At 38.3% G+C, this 19,734-nt stretch overlaps 2 protein-coding genes across 2 annotated transcripts; one reads left to right on the top strand and one right to left on the bottom strand.

Moving 5' to 3' along the window:
* Positions 1-12,793: 12,793 nt before the first annotated feature.
* LOC140877610 (fasciclin-like arabinogalactan protein 14) lies at positions 12,794-13,846 on the top strand. Its single transcript, XM_073281145.1, has one exon. It carries the CDS (start codon positions 12,794-12,796, stop codon positions 13,844-13,846), a length of 1,053 nt encoding a protein of 350 aa, XP_073137246.1.
* A 147-nt stretch (positions 13,847-13,993) lies between these two features.
* LOC140884399 (ABC transporter I family member 17-like) lies at positions 13,994-16,033 on the bottom strand. The gene is made up of 4 exons (XM_073291139.1): positions 15,895-16,033; positions 15,220-15,549; positions 14,608-14,795; positions 13,994-14,508 (listed from the first exon to the last, which is right to left on the bottom strand). Exons 1-4 carry the CDS (start codon positions 15,908-15,910, stop codon positions 14,254-14,256), a joined length of 789 nt encoding a protein of 262 aa, XP_073147240.1. The 5' UTR covers positions 15,911-16,033; the 3' UTR covers positions 13,994-14,253.
* Positions 16,034-19,734: the final 3,701 nt, after the last annotated feature.

The following is a 19,734-nucleotide window of genomic DNA, read 5'->3' as shown; positions in this document are numbered from 1 at the left end:
AACAATCCCGCTGGACCAGATAACCTTAGATCTCAGCTGCTATCCTTTTTCCATGTCTAAACACTTGATGCTATCCTGTTAGTATCCATTAAAATTTAAACGCTTTGCTAGATCAATTTCTGACACTGAAGTCCCAGAATTACGGCAAATCATTCCTGAGAACTAAATATCTGAGTACTATACTCATCTTATCAGTCTACTAAAAAGTGAACAATTCCAATTCGTTCTTTATGCAAAAGAATATTTAGCTCCCCATCACGGGTTATAACATTTGTATTTACCTCAAACAAATAGTTGCAAATAGTCACTGGGCACCAAACTTGTACCAGTTTAACTGACCATTTCAAAACATACATGAACACCTAAGTGCTCATCTTTCCACTATCCAAATGAATTCTTATATTGTCGTATCCATGCTGTAACTTAGCAGGCTCTTGACATCTGTCAATTACTAACTAGATCAATTATCTTCCAATTCTTACAGGAAAACTTACCTAAGTAAACTCATCACTTAGAATTTTCTGTTCATCTCGTAATCAAGATCCTGATCACTAATTATACCTCTGATAGAATCAGAAAATACTGGTAAAACCTCCTGGTTCTCCCCCAGTATCACGTGCGAGAACTACCCGTCCAGAATATTCACTTGTCAAGGAATCCTTTCCAAGACTATTATGACAAAGGAAACTAAAATCTGTATCTCTGATAAAGTCAGACGACAGTGTTCAAATCTCTTGGCACTAATCCAGTACCAATATCAAATTCATAAAAACATTCCTTTTGATAATTATACCCCTTGCTATAACTGTGCAAAATATCAAGACTCAGGTAGCCTCCCCCAATAGCCTATCTGGAATAAACTTCCCAGAAAACACTGGCGTAGGTCGCGCTTCCTATCCCGTCTTGAACAACCCTGCACAGTCCTCAGCACCTGGTATAATCTATCACTGAATCTATGATGAAAATCCATCATCAATAACCAATGACCCAAACACTGAGTCATCTCAGACACTATGTCAAACCACTGACTTTCTGAATCGTTTCAGGAGAAATTCTAGAACTGATCACCAGCACAACTCTAACCCCTTGTTATGCAAATATTTATGCATACTAAAATGCCTACGATCAACATGGTGATGATGATGATGACCCGACGATGCTCTCAATCGTCCTGATCGCCCCAGCGTCCACCCACGCTACTATGGCTACTTTCGTCACCAAGTCCCGCCATCTATACGATGATCAAAATGTTAAACACAAATCCAACAATCTAGATCCCAAGATTACTATGCATGCTCTGATACCATAAATGTAGTGACCCGCGCCGTGATCATCTACTAATAAGAAGCTTAAGCATGCATTTAACTTAAATAATAAATCATCAAAATTAACAACGGAAAAACATAAATAAATCCCCAAATAAAGATACAACCAAATCGAATATCCAATGAATTAACCCAAATGTATCAGAGACAAAAGCCTAGACAATAACCTGCTGGTCCTCCATCGCCTAAGCTCTACTGGAACCACCCGCCTCATCCAGCCGCAGACCTGCCTCATGGAATAGGGTGTTCAGATACAACAAAGTACAGGACGTGAGCATGATAAGCTCAGTACGAGAGTATGAGTATACTGTATTATATGTGCATGTATGCAAGTGAAATGTGTACCAAGACACGAGGTCAAGAATATCTGATCATGAACAAACTTGGGTCCTGGTATGTGCCACGCTGAGCCGTCGCTACAGGAGGTGACCAACATACTCAGAAGCCCTGATGGTGACCTAACACAAGTACACGTGTCCAACCAAATATCAGTGACCTAACAGGAGATCCGTGTCCAACTGATTTTGGTGACCTAACACGTGTCTATGTGTCCAACCATCTACTGACAAGATAAATATCTCAATACCGGATATCGCAAGGATACAGGCTCAATATGTTCATGTATGCAACATACAGTCGTGACATGTTGTATATATAAAGGCATATAAAACATGCAATTACATAAACCATGCAAACACATAATACATGCATACTCAATCTGGATATCTCGAATAATACTTCTATACCTTACTAAGGCAGATCCTAGAAGCTCCCATCTAGGTCCAAGCCTACCATGCAACACTACAACATAAATAACCATGCATTATCTAGCATGCCAAACATCACCTACTAGGCTCTAAAAGCCTTAATTAAACTATAGCCTACTCCCTATTTACTATAGGGAACCAAAGTCATACCTTCGTCCGTCGTCAGCCCGCTGATGACGCATGCCCCAGACCCCTGGACACCTCGTTAGAGCTCCGCCGCCTGGCTGCTACTGCGGACACTGTCCGCTATAAAAAATATACTATTTCCTACTCTAACTCTTAAAGAAAGAGTCCGAAAGCCTTTAAATAGAGCGATTACCGGGAGAGGAGGGGAAAAATTGCACTTCAAAATGAGGAATTCGGACCCCTATTTATAGGCGGAGTTCGGACGGTCCGAACTGGGTTCGGACGGCCCGAACTGCCACTTTTCCGAGCAATTTTGACACCTGGGCTCTACTGAGTTCGGAGGGCCCGAAGTGGTTCGGAGGGCCCGAATTGGTCCGTATGCTCCGGGACCTACCCTACCATTTTCAAACGTTCCGGATCTGATTTTCCACTTATTTTTACAAAATAAGGACTCCCTAAACATGTTTTGACACTTTTAAAATTATATGTCTTTTTCTAACATGTTTAAAATCACTTAATCTTGTAAAATGAAACCGGGCTACTACAGAGGGTAATTCAGTGAACTCATCGTATGAGCACCAATCTGTATGATTGAACATCTCTATGTCCATACCAATGAAACGTGGTACACAACATCACAGATTCTAGTCTCGAGCTCGAGCGATCCTTATCCTTATTTTGGACGACCCAATAGACTAAAAACTTAATTTAAAATATACAGTAATTAAAATATGTGTTTCATGATTCCCATCACATGTACAACCTCATATTTATTTGTTGGAGAACGGCGATCAGATCAATCAGAATTGATACCCGGTGCAGCGAAAGTTTAAAATTTTTATATGGAACGATTCCATAATGGGTATCAAAACTTTACGATTAAATTGTGTGTGTAAAAATTAAATAAAAATTATAAATTTTTACCTCCAATCTCGAATCGAGATTTTGGACACCAACAGATTACTCTGCTCTTGTTGTATATCCCTGGAACTGATGGACGAACTGTTCTTCAATCAGGTCCACGAACAGAGATTAAATCCCTCTAATAGATTGCACTAGAAAATCTATCAGAAGTTTCTACGAAGAGAATTAACGAATTTGATCCGTTAAACCAGACTGTAATTCAAAATTCACATGCTGGATTTTTCCCGAGCAGAGGGGAGGGGGGCGGCCACTTTTAGAGAGAAAACTAGGTTTTTTCGAAAATTGTGAGCCTCTGTTGTATAATTTCTATACTGCAATAACTTATTTATAATGTGGGCTGCTAACATCTTAGGGCCCATTAGTCATAAGTTCAAGCCTGACAAGCAAAGCCCGCATGTTCAGAAATTAATATAAAATTCATCGTGACTCAGATTGATAAACCAATTTTACCAATGTTCACAGAAACCATTTCTGCATCTATTAGAGTCAAGATAAATTTTCTGAATCCGAATTCAGTGATTTCCAAAAATGCCCATCCCTATGTCATTTTAGGAAATCTTACTCCTCTACTCTTAAATAAGAAGTCCCACTTCTTTGTTCATTAAATTTAACTCTTTAAATTTAACTATCTCAACGGGGATTAAAAATCCATTACTCTGTGTGACCCTCAATGGTTCAGGGATACAGCTAGCCGTGGGCTCACAACTCCTTGTGACTCGGAACAACAATTTCCGACTTGCCCATCGAATCATGGTAAGAGCGCCTAGCAACATCGCCCCATGATTCCCTAGGTATCACTGATAGTGCCTGCAAGAACCAATAGATTTTGGTTAGCGTACAGTACGGTCCCTTCATCCAAATATCCCGATCGAATCAACAACCATTGGTAAATCGAGAGTCGTTCGAGATTCGATAACTATGCAATACATCTTGAAGATCAAATAGTGACATCGCATGTGCTACTAAGAAACCATTTCTTAAAACACATCATGTACTCTGGCCAGAGATTCGTCACACTAATATCTCCTCAGATCGCGTAGGATATCCACACTCGCAAGTATGTGGTGAATCCTTGACAACAAAGCATCGACTCCTATATGTGTTGTAACTGTACCCAATCCCGACACCTGATGACCCCAATAGAGTCGGTAAACGAGTCAAAGTACAGTACTAGCATATAGAGTCTCAATGATGTTTCAAGTAGTAAGGACTAATGGTGTACAACCAAAACCGCGGACTTTATCCACTCGATAAGTGATAACCACTTGGAAAGTCCGGATAGGGTAGTTCGATCATTCATCGTATGAATATCCATTTGCATGCTTTGAACATCTCTATGTTCCATACCAATGAAACGTGGTACTCGGCATCGCAAATGCTAGTCTCAATCTCGAGCGATCCTTATCCTTATTAACGGATGGCTCAATCGACTAGGAACTGTTTAGAATATACAGTGACTATAAGATGTGTTTCATGATAGTCATCCCCATGTACTACCACATCTTACATACACTATAGTATATTCAAGATCTTTATCAAAACAACAATAGTATATCACAATATAACAATATGAAGAAAGATAAAGTCATTGCCATTAATAAAAGTGTAAATTATATTAAACAAAAGATTGTTTATACAAAGAGTCATCAAAGCCCTTAGCCACAAGTTGGCTCACCGGGCACCCACTCTTTCAATCTCCCACTTGCCCTAAAGCCAACTAGTCATACTACGTAGACCCATTGCTTCGCGATGTTTGTCAAATAATGGTCCTGGCAAGGGCTTAGTAAGTGGATCAGCGATATTGTCTGCAGAGGCCACTCTTTCGACAGTGATGTCTCCTCTTTCCACGATCTCCCGGATGATGTGGTATTTCCTCAGTACGTGTTTGGATCTTTGATGAGACCTTGGTTCCTTTGCCTGAGCAACGGCACCCGTGTTGTCACAGTACACCGGGACTGGACCAACAACTTCAGGAATGACGCCCAACTCTTGGACGAAATTCCTCATCCAAACGGCCTCTTTAGCAGCAGCTGATGCCGCAATGTATTCTGCCTCAGTGGTGAAATCCGCTGTGGTGTCCTGCTTGAAACTCTTCCAAGAGACAGCACCGCCATTGAGCATGAACACAAATCCAGAGGTTGACTTCGAGTCATCCACGTCACTTTGGAAGCTAGAGTCGGTATAGCCTTCCAATTTCAGTTCTCTTCCTCCATATACCATGAACATATTCTTAGTCCTTCGTAAGTACTTAAGAATGTCCTTCACGGCTTTCCAATGCATTTGACCGGGATTAGCTTGATATCTGCTCGTGACACTCAGAGCAAATGCTACATCCGGTCTGGTAGATATCATCCCATACATGATACTACCTATGGCTGACGCATATGGTACATGTGTCATTTTCTCTATCTCTTCATCAGTCTTGGGACACATAGACCTGGATAGAGAAACTCCATGACACATAGGTAGATGTCCTCTCTTGGACCCATCCATTGAAAACCGTTTCAATATAGTGTCGATGTAGGTTGCTTGAGTGAGTCCTATCATTCTCTTAGATCTATCTCTATAGATCTGTATCCCTAGAATATAGGATGTCTCACCCAAATCCTTCATCGAGAATCTACCTGATAACCATATCTTTGTTGACTGCAACATCCCTACGTCATTCCCAATGAGTAGGATGTCATCAACATAAAGTACTAAGAATGTCACAGCATCCTTAACTACTTTCTTGTACACGCATGGTTCCTCCGGGTTCTTGATGAAACCAAAATCCTTTATTATTTCATCAAATTTCTGGTTCCAACTTCTTGATGCTTGTTTTAGACCATAGATTGATCTCTGAAGCTTGCATACCTTATGCTCGCTTCCCATGGATGTGTATCCCTCAGGCTGCGTCATATAGATCTCTTCCTTAATGTTTCCATTAAGAAATGCAGTCTTCACATCAATTTGTCATATCTCATAGTCATACCAAGCAGCTATGGCAATAAGGATTCTTATGGACTTGAACATTGCAACTGGTGAAAAGGTTTCATCATAGTCAACTCCTTGTCTTTGAGTATAACCTTTCGCCACCAATTGCGCCTTGTAGGTCAATACCTTACCATCAGGCCCAAGCTTTCTCTTGTAGATCCATTTACACCCTATTGGAACAATTCCATCGGGAGGATCTACTAAGGACCAAACTTGGTTTGTATGCATCGAATCTATTTCCGACTGCATAGCTTCAAGCCATAAATTTGAATCCGCATCAGAAATTGCTTCTTTGAAGTTTTTTGGATCACATCCAACAATGGGTTCATCTTGATCCCCTTCAAGAAGAAGACCATATCGAATAGGAGGTCTAGAAGCCCTCTCGGATCTTCTAGGTATAGGCGTGTCCATCAATGGTTCCTGAGGTGTAGGATCATTATTTTGTATTTCGGGTTCTTCTCGAATTTCTTCGAGTTCCATCATCTCGCCTTTCTTATCCAATAAGAACTCCTTCTCCAAGAAGGTGGCATTCCTTGAAACAAACACCTTTGTTTCAGCAGGATGATAGAAATAATATCCGATTGAATTCTTCGGATACCCTACAAAATAACATAAGGTGGATCGACTATCCAACTTATCTCCCACTGTCTGCTTCATGTAAGCAGGACATCCCCAAATCCTCAAGTACGAATACTTAGGAGCTTTGCCATTCCATAACTCGTATGGTGTTTTGTCCACTGCTTTGGTGTGGACGTTGTTCAACAACAATACCGCCGTTTCAAGCGCATAGCCCCAAAACGAAGGTGGAAGCTTAGTGAAGCTCATCATGGATCGAACCATGTCCAACAAAGTTCGATTACGACGCTCCGATACACCATTCAGCTGAGGTATCATAGGAGGAGTCCACTGAGAGAGAATCCCATTCTCTTTCAGATAGTCCAAAAACTCGGTACTCAAGTATTCTCCACCTCGATCCGATCGAAGTGCTTTAATACTTTTACCTAGCTTGTTTTCAACTTCAGCCTTGAATTTTTTAAACTTTTCAAATGCTTCAGACTTATATTTCATTAAATATAAATACCCATACCTTGAATAATCATCAGTAAAGGTAATGAAGTAGGTGTGGCCATATTGAGTACCAATTCTAAATGGACCACAAACATCTGTATGGATCAAATCCAACAGATTTTGACTACGCTCAGGTTTTCCCTTAAAAGGAGATTTAGTCATTTTTCCTTTCAGGCATGATTCACAAGTAGGTAGAGAGTTAATATCAGACATATCAAACATGCCCTCTCCCACTAGCTTGTTCATCCTCCTTGAGGAAATATGACCTAGCCTAGCATGCCAAAGGTTTGCCGGGTTTTGACTATCGATTTTCCTTTTGTTTGTTGTTGCCGGTTTATCAACATAATTTATTGGAACGTCTTTCAATTTTAAGTTATATAGATCGTTTTCAAGTTGTCCATTTCCAATCAAACATTCATTCTTGTAAATATTGCAAATCTCATTCACAAAATTGCAAGAAAAACCATCTCTATCAAGCATAGAAACAGAAATAATGTTTTTAATCAAATATGGAACAAATAAAACATCTCTCAAAAGTAACTTAAAATCGTTCTGCAAAATTAAATAAACATCTCCCACAGCTTTAGCTTCAACTCTGGAACCATTTCCGAGCCTCAGCTGGGTCTCACCCATTCTAAGCTTGCGACTTCTTGTCATCACCTGCAAATCATTGCAAATGTGAGATCCACATCCGGTATCCAATACCCAAGAAGTAGTATTAAGTGAAACATTTATTTCAATATAGAACATACCCTTCGCAGTTCGCAACTGCTCTAGATATTCCTTGCAGTTACGTTTCCAATGACCGGGCTTCTTGCAGTAATGGCAAACATCCTTGGACTTTTCCATGTTTGAAGCCTTTGTCTTGTACTTCTTCTCGGGTTCGGTTTTCTTGGGTGGGGCAGAACGTTTCTTACCCTTTGTACTTGGCCCCTTCTTAGCAGAAGAAGAGGAGCCCACCAAGAAAGCCGGTTTATCCTTCTTTAAAGTGGATTCATATGTTACAAGCATATTGACCATCTCTTCAAGGGAGGCCTCTATCTTGTTCATATTGAAATTCACCACAAATCCGTCAAACGAAGAAGGAAGAGATAGAAGTAATAAGTCCACGTTGAGTTCATGCTCCAACACCAAATCAAGCGTTATCAACTTCTGTATGAGCCAAATCACTCGTACCCCATGATCACGGACCGAAGTCCCTTCACGCATGCGACACGTCATTAGCTCTTTTACAGTAGCGAACCTTTCAGCTCTCGATTGAGCCCCAAAAAGTTCCTTGAGTTGTACGTGAACGTCAGCAGCATTCACGGTATCCTCAAATCGCCTCTGGAGTTCATCAGACATCGAGGCTTGCATATAGCATTTGACCTTGATATCATGGTCCCACCATTTATCAAGTTTGGCCAACTCTTCTGGACTTACATCATCTGGTGCTTCCTTCGGAGGAGATTTTTCTAACACGTAGAACATCTTCTCCGAGGTCAAGACAATCTTCAACTTACGGAACCATTCCGTATAGTTTGCGCCAGTCAGTTTATTTTGTTCGAGGATAGAGAATAGTGGATTACGCGAATTCATCTTTATGAAATACTGAAAAGAAACAGACAATAATCAGTGATTGTTCAATTAATTTACTAAGACATAAAATAGGCGAAATTTATTTTATGAATCTCACTCCCACTATTTTAACGATTTCACTACCCTCTAGTGAAAACGGGAAACTGTTTTTCTTAGTGAGAACATGGAGTCCAATTGACAAACTATGGTCCCGAATAATATCAACCAACCATAATTTTCAAAAGGTAGAGCCCAATTGCTTCCAAAGCAACCTCCACGTTTTTACCTCATGTCCAATAAGGGCCCAATAATATGACGCCGTTTATTGTGACATGTCAAGATGACCCATCAATATTAAGTTGTGATGGACGGTCGCCATGTGGATCCCCCAATAATATGAGCTGATCCCATGAGAGTTCCACCCAACTTACAACATGTGTCGATCCAATGTACAGCTTTTCGACGAACGGGCCCCCCCAATAATATGAGCCGGACCGTATCCGCGGGTAGCATCTCATACATTGATCGTTGATGGAAGGTAGGAACATTTAAACAATTTTAAATTTCCTTTATTTATCTTGATATCAATTTTAAATCATATTTAAAATGAGGGATTTTAATTTTGAAAATTTGTCTCATCATTTTAAAATTTGTATGCTTGCGGGATTCATACAATTTTGTCTAAAACATGCATATAACTATAATATCATATATTATATAGGATGATCGATTCCATTTCTAATCGACCCGTGGTTGCCAATCACGAGTCTAAGTCCAATCCTAGGTAATATGCAGGTATGTAATGCAATCCTATTACATTGAGCTTCCAATTTACATTTCTTCTGTCTTTATTGTCTGCTGGGCCCACCTCCGTCTTCAAATCTTCATCTCCCACTAAGTCTAATGTATTTACAATAAATAACCATGACAAGTAAGGGATACATTTTAAGGGGTGGGAACGGGCCATAAACCAGGCCCACTTTTATTACATATGACAATTCATATTGGGCCATAAACCAGGCCCATTAATAAATCCAACAACAATAAAAACAAATGTAAATTCCTAACATACACCTACAAAATTGGTCATGGCAATCGATCATCCTTATCCAATAACATTTAATTCAAAATTAATTTATTGGATAACATGCAATGGCAATTTAAATTAAAAGGATAAAATCATATTCCATATATAAAATCTTATTTTACATACAAAATCATATTTTATCTATTTATCAAATAAAATCATATTTTACATATAAAATCCGATTTTATACATAAAATCATATTTTACTCAATATTCCCATAAGATCATATCTTATCATCAATTGTACCAAAAATAATTAATTTCATAAAATCTGATTTAACGGATAAAATCTATAAATTTTCCAAAAATTCAAATTTATCCAAAAATCAATTTTAAAATTTTCGGACTCGAACAATTCGATCCGACGCCTCGTGGACCAATCAAAAACAATTTTCGATCGAACCAAAAATAGAATTTTAACATATTAAAATTTTAATTTTAAAATTAAAAATTAATTTTTCGCGGGCCGCCCGGGACGCTCCCGGGCTGCCCGCGCCCCAAAAGGGGTCGGGCCGGGCAGCCCGGCTGCCCCTAGGGCAGCGACGATCGCTGCCTTGGGCAGCGCCGTGGCAGCGCGCTGCCCTGTGCAGCGATCACGTCGCTGCCCATGGGCAGCGATCCAATCGCTGCCCGTGTTTTTGCCCGAAAAATTTTTAATTTAAAAAAAAAAATAAATTATTTTGTTTCAAAAACCGAGGCTTAAAAATTTTTGTACAATCGATTAATTTAATCGCTTGATCTGAGCAACCTGACTCTGATACCACTGTTGGAGAACGGCGATCAGATCAATCAGAATTGATACCCGGTGCAGCGGAAGTTTAAAATTTTTATATGAAACGATTCCATAATGGGTATCAAAACTTTACGATTAAATTGTGTGTGTAAAAATTAAATAACAATTACAAATTTTTACCTCCAATCTCGAATCGAGATTTTGGACACCAACAGATTACTCTGCTCTTGTTGTATATCCCTGGAACTGATGGACGAACTGTTCTTCAATCAGGTCCACGAACAGAGATTTAATCCCTCTGATAGATTGCAGTAGAAAATCTATCAGAAGTTTCTACGAAGAGAATTAACGAATTTGATCCGTTAAACCAGACTGTAATTCAAAATTCACAGGCTGGATTTTTCCCGAGCAGAGGGGAGGGGGGCGGCCACTTTTAGAGAGAAAACTAGGTTTTTTCGAAAATTGTGAGCCTCTGTTGTATAATTTCTGTACTGCAATAACTTATTTATAATGTGGGCTGCTAACAGCTTAGGGCCCATTAGTCATAAGTTCAAGCCTGACAAGCAAAGCCCGCATGTTCAGAAATTAATATAAAATTCATCGTGACTCAGATTGATAAACCAATTTTACCAATGTTCACAGAAACCATTTCTGCATCTATTAGAGTCAAGATAAATTTTCTGAATCCGAATTCAGTGATTTCCAAAAATGCTCATCCCTATGTCATTTTAGTAAATCTTACTCCTCTACTCTTAAATAAGAAGTCCCACTTCTTTTTTCATTAAATTTAACTCTTTAAATTTAACTATTTCAACGGGGATTAAAAATCCATTACTCTGTGTGACCCTCAATGGTTCAGGGATACAGCTAGCCGTGGGCTCACAACTCCTTGTGACTCGGAACAACAATTTCCGACTTGCCCATCGAATCATGGTAAGAGCGCCTAGAAACATCGCCCCATGATTTCCTAGGTATCACTGATAGTGCCTGCAAGAACCAATAGATTTTGGTTAGCGTACAGTACGGTCCCTTCATCCAAATATCCCGATCGAATCAACAACCATTGGTAAATCGAGAGTCGTTCGAGATTCGATAACTATGCAATACATCTTGAAGATCAAATAGTGACATCGCATGTGCTACTAAGAAACCATTTCTTAAAACACATCACGTACTCTGGCCAGAGATTCGTCACACTAATATCTCCTCAGATCGCATAGGATATCCACACTCGCAAGTATGTGGTGAATCCTTGACAACAAAGCATCGACTCCTATATGTGTTGTAACTGTACCCAATTCCGACACCTAATGACCCCAATAGAGTCGGTAAACGAGTCAAAGCACAATACTAGCATACAGAGTCTCAATGATGTTTCAAGTAGTAAGGACTAATGGTGTACAACCAAAACCGCGGACTTTATCCACTCGATAAGTGATAACCACTTGGAAAATCCGGATAGGGTAGTTCGATCATTCATCGTATGAATATTCATTTGCATGCTTTGAACATCTCTATGTTCCATACCAATGAAACGTGGTACTCGGCATCGCAAATGCTAGTCTCAATCTCGAGCGATCCTTATCCTTATTAACGGACGGCTCAATCGACTAGGAACTGTTTAGAATATACAGTGACTATAAGATGTGTTTCATGATAGTCATCCCCATGTACTACCACATCTTACATACACTATAGTATATTCAAGGTCTTTATCAAAACAACAATAGTATATCACAATATAACAATATGAAGAAAGATAAAGTCATTGCTATTAATAAAAGTGTAAATTATATTAAACAAAAGATTGTTTATACAAAGAGTCATCAAAGCCCTTACCCACAAGTTGGCTCACCGGGCACCCACTCTTTCATTATTTACTATAGTATATTCAAGTTCTTTATCTATGCAGTTTGCATGGGTATATAGATAAATTAAATGCCAAAATTGAATAAAAGAGTGATCATATTAAAATAAAGATTATTTATTACACTTGAATCAATAAAATTCCTAGCAAACAGTTGGTCTGCAGGGCATCTACTCTAACAATACATACTTGAGAAAATGTCCTAAAAATAGATTGAAAAAACCGCACAATCTCACACGAGACAAACCATGTTTCCGAAAAGAAACCAAAAATCACATTTCATTATTTCCAATTATTTCCTTTGCTCAGTTTAATCATTTATTTATCTATCTTTGGGCAAGCGCCTATTTCAAGAAGGCAGTTATGGTGATATTAGCACCACAATTCCACTTTACTTCAACACCAACCAATTCCTTCAAACATGGAGAAAATGAAGAAGCTTTACAGTTGTTTTTGCATATAAATATGGCAATCTATTTTCTCCAATTTTCAAAACCAGACATTTCCAAGAAAACCTTTGACAGCCACAAAATTATGAACGTCAAACTCTCTCTTTTCTTCTCATTCTTTCTCCTGTTCCACAAAGCAAATGCATTCAACATCACTTTAGTCCTCGGTCAATTTCCAGAATTGAGTAGCTTCAGTAGCTACCTCACAAAAACGAACTTGGCAGGCGACATCAACGCACGCCAAGCGATCACAGTTCTCGTAGTCGACAACACGGTCCTATCATCTCTTGAAGGAACATCACCAGATGTCCTAAAAAAGATTCTAAGCGTACACGTATTACTAGATTATTTCGACCTCCCGAAACTCCAGACGCTAGCTAACAATTCTGCTGTTGTGACTACACTCTTCCAAACCACTGGTTTAGCCAATGGCCTACAGGGATTTGTAAATGTTACCAAACAAAATGCGGATACTATAGCGTTTGGGTCAGCGATTCCAGGTTCGAAACTCGGATCCAATTTGGTCAAGCCCGTGGTTTCACACCCTTCAAATCTGTCAGTTTTGCAAGTTAGTGGCATTATTATCCCGCAGGGGATCAATGGCACATCTCCTTCGCCATCTAAACCGCCTTCAACTAGCCCAACTATATCCCCGACCCTGTCTCCAACACCGTCCGTTTCACCAATTACGCCTCCTCCAACATCAACACCGCCAATAGCCCCACCAACATCCCCACCAACACCAAGCCAGGCCCCTGCACCCTCAAATGCCCCATCAAGTGCAGAAGCCCCGACCCCCGGTTCGCCTCCTATCCCTAATGAACCACCTGCCGATGCTCCAACACCACCTGCTCCAGGTCCAAATTCACCAGCAGATGCTCCTCCAAGTGCAGGCACAGCTCTCCAGCATAGCTATGGACTTGTGTTCTCAATAATGTGTTGGGCATGGCTTTCATTGAGCTCGTAAAGGGGGCCATCTTTGTCGCTACCCATGGATCATACCAAATTCTCCTGTTTTTCTTATTTTATCATACATGTATTCAATTTGACTTTTTGACAGAATGTAATCTTCTCAAAGTTTTGCCTAGGGATAGGAATTTTTGACAAGAACAAATATCTAAACACTCTTAAATTCTATTTCACTGAGACATTCACAGTTTCTTTTTAGATCTTTCTCCAGTCAAACTATACATGATAAGTGCCGCTTGATTTGAGGGATTATACAAAAAGGGAATCACAGAAAATGTTGACGCATAATTTCACACATAACACAGAACATTAATTTTCACACGTTTAACAACTAGTATACTACATTATGTCACGGTTCATTGCATATGTAAACAAAACATCAAGTAGGTGACATAATAGAAAGACTCAAGAGCTGAGCTGGAGAAACCTTTGTGCCATAGGATGTTTAGCATTGGAAATCTGATCAGGTTTCAAAATCTCCACAATCTCGCCGTCGACAAGAAGGCAAACTAAATCAGCAATCTTCTGTATTTGTTTAATGCTGTGAGAGACCATAACTATAGTCATTCCACTATCTTTCTTCAGCTTTACCAGAACATCTTCTATGTTTTGGGTAGATATTGGATCCAACGCACTCGTTGGCTCATCGAGTAGCAAGACCTTCACAGAAAAGGCATGTGAAACACAATAGAATTAGACAAAAATTATAAACTCTCAATAAATTTAATAGTTTTGTAACTCATTGGTTCAACAAGTCACCTCTGGCTCATTAGCCAAAGTTCTCGCAAGAGCCACCCTTTGAGCTTGACCAACAGATAGTTCTCCACCGGCTTTTTTGTAGAACGAGGAATCAAGATCTGCTAGAGCCAGTAACTTGTAGATTTCATTGTCACTTAGTTTCTTCCCTTTTAGCTGTGGCCCATATCGAATGTTATCTGCAACGGTGCCTGCAATACAAGATCATCGTAAACAACAAATGATTTCATTTCATGCAACTACCCAGGTGTCATCATAAAAAGACTGGCTGTACTAATACCCTCTCCCATAATATTGTGCCAGGGGTAAATATACCTACTTTGAATCTTGATCACATACTTCAACGAAAATTTTCGGAATCTTCCTTGAGAAAGCCAAAAAAAAAACAAAGATCTTTGAGGAGTTTTACTGCTTTCGGTTCAAAAGCATTTCACCCGATATAAAGCAGTGTTTTGATATAATTTCTAGAAAACACTCTCCAGCTTCTCATAACAAAATTTTGGAAATTCAAGAGAACTGGGAGATGCTTCTGAAAAGTTCTCCCAAACAGTACCTAAAATTAATAACAAAGAAGCCAATCCCACTAGTTCTTATTATAACTTCTGCAAACAATACCTTCAAACATGACCGGAACCTGGAAAAGCATGCCGACATTCCGCCTGAGGCTAATGACATCGAGATCACAGATGTCCACACCATCAAGAAACACGCAACCAGAAGCGGGCTCCCAAAGCCGGTTAAGGGCCCGCAAAAACGTCGATTTTCCGCTGCCACTCGGCCCGATCACCCCCATGATCACTCCTTTGGGGATATCCAAGTTAACGTTGTTTAGTATTCGGACATCCTTGTCAGTAACTCTTGTCAAATTCCTCACCTCGATTTTCATGTCTTCTGAGAGCCCATTTTCGGGATCCACGGCTAGCAGACGAGCTTGGGATCCCTCAACTAGCAGAAACGAAAGTACCCATAAAAAAATTCAAATTCTATTGAGCAAGATTTCACTGTGAGGAACAGTACAATATTGTATTCAAATTGCAATCTTTTATTATTATCAGAGGATGTGACAATTCTGTACAAATATTTAGATTTGCTTAAATCACAACTATTATTTAAAGGGAAAAAAACACTTAATCCCAACCTTAAAAACGATTCTTGAATTAAACTACCAATATCAAACGGAACCAACAGAATTGGGTAAGCAAAAGACAAGATTTCATTCAGATAAGAAAACAAAAACAAAAACAAAAAAAACAAGAAGACAAAAATTCTTGAGAAATAATTTATTAATACCTTCGAGAGCTTCCATGGTTTGAAATTAAACAAATACTCTGTAGAAAAATATATAAATAAGGATCAGAGACTGAGATTTTTGGCCGTGGCACAGCGACCGGTGGTATGTGGGGGAGGTAAAGTACAAATGCTTTGTATTACATTACATGCAGTCTATAAAGTGTGTTGGCACATTTTTGTCTGTAACTCTCGTCAAATTCCTCATCTCGATTTTTTTTTTAAAAAAATCATTAGAAAAACAATTTAAAGTACAAATTTAATATTTTTTTCTTATTTTATTCATTAAAAATTAATTTTATGTTTTTCAATACATATAACTAATAAGAGTATATTTGTAAAACCGAAAAAATACAAATAAATATAGAAAAATAGATTATATATTTGGGACAATAGAAGGAAATGAAGCCGATACGATTGGGAGGGAGCTAATATTTAAGTTTATTTCTATTTTATGCTATTAACCGAAAATGTCATGCATCAAGATGTTATTTTTTTTTTCTAAAAATAAATAGAGTTGTTGCAATTTTTTAATAATATTATTATCGAGTTTTTTTTATACCAAACATCCCTATTAAATATTGAAAATACATAATTCTCTTTTGTGAAAATTTAATTGACACTGAGACACACACCCTTGACCTTTTATAAAATTTACACTTTTGCCTAAAAAAACAAAAACATGGTCAAATTAGTTACTATTTTACTAAATTACACTCAATTATTATTTAATTTATATATGAGAATTTCTTTTAGTAGCGTAGTTTAATTAGATTAAAAATGATGATAAAAAGTATGATTATGTTTGGATGAGTATCTTTTGTTTTCCTACTAAAGTTAATATTAGGTTTTATGTAAGATTTTTTTAAATTTAAAATATCATAAAAATGAAAAACGAGAGGATTACCATCAACTTGATAATTAATCTTTTCTTAGATATATATATTTGAAACATTTAATTCATCCACTTGATAATTAATCCTTTTTAGATACTTTTTTTTAATTTTGAAATATATGATATCAAAATAAATTAATAATATTATTAGCAATAAAAAATTAATTAAGAATAACAATATTGAAAATAAAAAATTAATAATATGAAAATAATAATAATAAAGTGAAAAAATTTTAATTAATAAATATTTTATAATTGAATTTTGTGAATAAAAATGGTTGTATTATGATATGGGATTATATTTTAACAAAGCTAAAACTATTTTAATAATATATGTAACGTCCCAACCTTTATTGGAGCGTTACTCAACATACATACTTCATTAATAAAAATTTTGGACAATTTAAAACTTTGCGGAAACATCATCTCTTTATTACATAAAAGTAATAAAAGTGCACAAGATAATAGAAAATAACCTTCAAAAGACTTTGTCGAAAAAGGCCAACACAGAAATAATCAAACTTGTTTTTTCATCAAACATAAAAATTGTTTAAACTACTCTCATTCATAAAAACTCGCATTCATGCATCGTCCGTTGGATCGACCCCTGCCCCTTCTTCATGTCCGCCCACGTAATCATCAATGAATGCATCAACATCATCGTTACCTGTACCATTCAAGTATAATGAGTCTAACGACTCAGCAAGCATAATGCATAAGAAAGGGTTTTATAAAACTTTAAATGAAAAAATTTGAAACGCCTCTAACCCTCTAAATATAAATAATAAATAAAGAATTACGGAATTTTAAAAAAAATTGCCATGACTCGATTAGAAATACTATAAGCCCAACTGACACACTCATCAATTCAAAACAAAAAAAATAAACACATGATAAAATCCAAATACGATAACATAGAATCTAAAAAGGGGAAATTAATCCCACACAGTTGCGGAACAATAAACTGTTAAGTTTACATGCCAAATATTCTAAATCAGGGAAAACTGTAGTGACCCTTATCGAGATCACCTACTAAATAGAACTTAGGCATGCAATTAAATTAATCAAACAGTAAATAAGAATTAAATTGCGGAAACCGTAAACAATTATACAATCCCAAGAAAAGGAATCTGTAAGTATCCGAATAGTTTATACAACCAAATCAAAAGCTGTATCAACATAATACAACAAAAATAAAAGCTAGACGAAGCTCCAGCTGGCTAACCCCTGCCTAGCCCCTCTTGGATCCACCCGCCTCGTCCAATCGCAAACCTGCCCCAAGGAATAGGGTATCCAGAAACACAGAGTACGAGACGTGAGCATAAAACGCTCAGTACGAGAGTATGAGTATACATGTATGCAAGTAAACTCCCTAAAACTCGAGGTCAAGGATCAGATAACAAAGACAGACCGGGCCCTGGTATGTAGCACGTTGTGCCGTCGCTTCAGGAGGTGGCTCACATATCGAAATACCAGTGGATACACGGGACCCAAATCGATGGAAGTCCATCCACTACAGGGATAGGGTAAACCCTACTAACAGACATCTCAATAGAGATAGCTCAAGATGTAAATGTATGCATCATAAAATCATGACATATAAATCATGCAGTCACATAATAAATGCATACTCAGTCAAGATATCTCGAATAGTACTTTCGTACCTCAAATACTAGGCGCGCTCTACCAGCTCTAGGTCTACGCCTATAATCCGCACTACACTGCCAAATGATACTAATATCATTAAAGTTCTCTAAAAGACTTAACTAAGTTATTGCATACTCCTAAATATTTTTAGGAAGCAAAAGCTATACCTTCGTCCGTCGTTAGCCCTTTGCTGTCGATTGCCTCAAAACTAGGCCACAACTCTGCTACGACGCCTGGATCGCTATGCCACTTTCGGATTCCCAATGGGATGTCTAGAATTCCCTAGATCTGAGTTAGAAGGCTAAGGAATCGAGAGAGAAGATGTGAAAGGTGTGCTCAAATGTGAGCCTCGGCACCCCTATTTATAGACAACGAACGAAACTTCCATTCCTCAACGTTGCGTCCGTTCTGTCTGACGAACGTTGCGTCCGTTCACCATCGTTTCTTCCGATGGTGTCAATGTCACATCAAGTACGTAAGCAGTGATGTATTTCTGATGGCACGAATGTTGCATCCGTTCCTAGAACATTGCTTCCGTTCTACTTGACCCTCTGGACCATTTCTGATCATTCTGGGTCTAATCCCGGTCTCCGTTAATCCATTAGAAGTCTTTTTAATCTAGTTTATCGGTTTAATTAGCAATTACTTACTAAAACTGGGTACGGGCTACTAAATTCTCCCCCACATAAGATATTTCGTCCTCGAAATCAGATCTTAAGTACCGAATGTAAAACAAGGTGCAGAAACATTCTCTTATTCAAATTGCAAAATTTATAGTGTTTACAACTAAATACAATTCGAAAAATGAAATCAAAATAACTCAGGATGTTCTGTGCGCATCCTGCTTTCGATCTCCCAAGTGGCTTCTTCAGTGCCTCGGCGCTGCCATTGAACTAAAACCAGAGGAATGACTTTATTCCGTAAGACCTTATCCTTATGATCCAGGATACGAATAGGTTTCTCAACATAGGTCAAATCCTTATCCACCTGAACCTCAGACCGCTGTAGAATATGAGACGGATTTGCCACATACCGTCGCAACAGAGATACGTGGAACACGTTGTGAATACTGGACAGATACGGTGGCAAAGCCAGATGATAAGCCAAATTGCCAATGCTCTCCAAGATGGACCGATAAATCTAGGAGACAACTTGCCCTTAAGGCCAAATCTGAGAATCCTGTGGAAAGGTGACACTCTCAAAAACATTTTCTCCCCAACATCAAACTGCAGAGGCCTACGCTTAGTGTTAGCATAGCTGGCCTGACGATCCTGTGCAGTCTTAATCCGTTTCTTGATCTG

The sequence above is a fragment of the Henckelia pumila genome, chromosome 2, assembly GCF_033568475.1.
Source record: "Henckelia pumila isolate YLH828 chromosome 2, ASM3356847v2, whole genome shotgun sequence".
NCBI lineage: Eukaryota > Viridiplantae > Streptophyta > Magnoliopsida > Lamiales > Gesneriaceae > Henckelia > Henckelia pumila.
Note: the sequence above shows the minus strand (reverse complement) of the source record. Positions and strands in the feature narration are given on the sequence as shown.

What these genes read in the sequence shown, in the direction of transcription:
- LOC140884399 (XM_073291139.1), bottom strand. An exon ending in GGTTCCGGTCATGTTTGAAG is followed by an intron (nt 14,796 to 15,219) that starts GTATTGTTTGCA and finishes CTTGTATTGCAG; the next exon opens with GCACCGTTGCAGATAACATT. An exon ending in CTTTGGCTAATGAGCCAGAG is followed by an intron (nt 14,509 to 14,607) that starts GTGACTTGTTGA and finishes TTTTCTGTGAAG; the next exon opens with GTCTTGCTACTCGATGAGCC.
- LOC140877610 (XM_073281145.1), top strand. Translation starts at nt 12,794, where the DNA reads ATGGTGATATTAGCACCACAATTCCACTTTACTTCAACACCAACCAAT.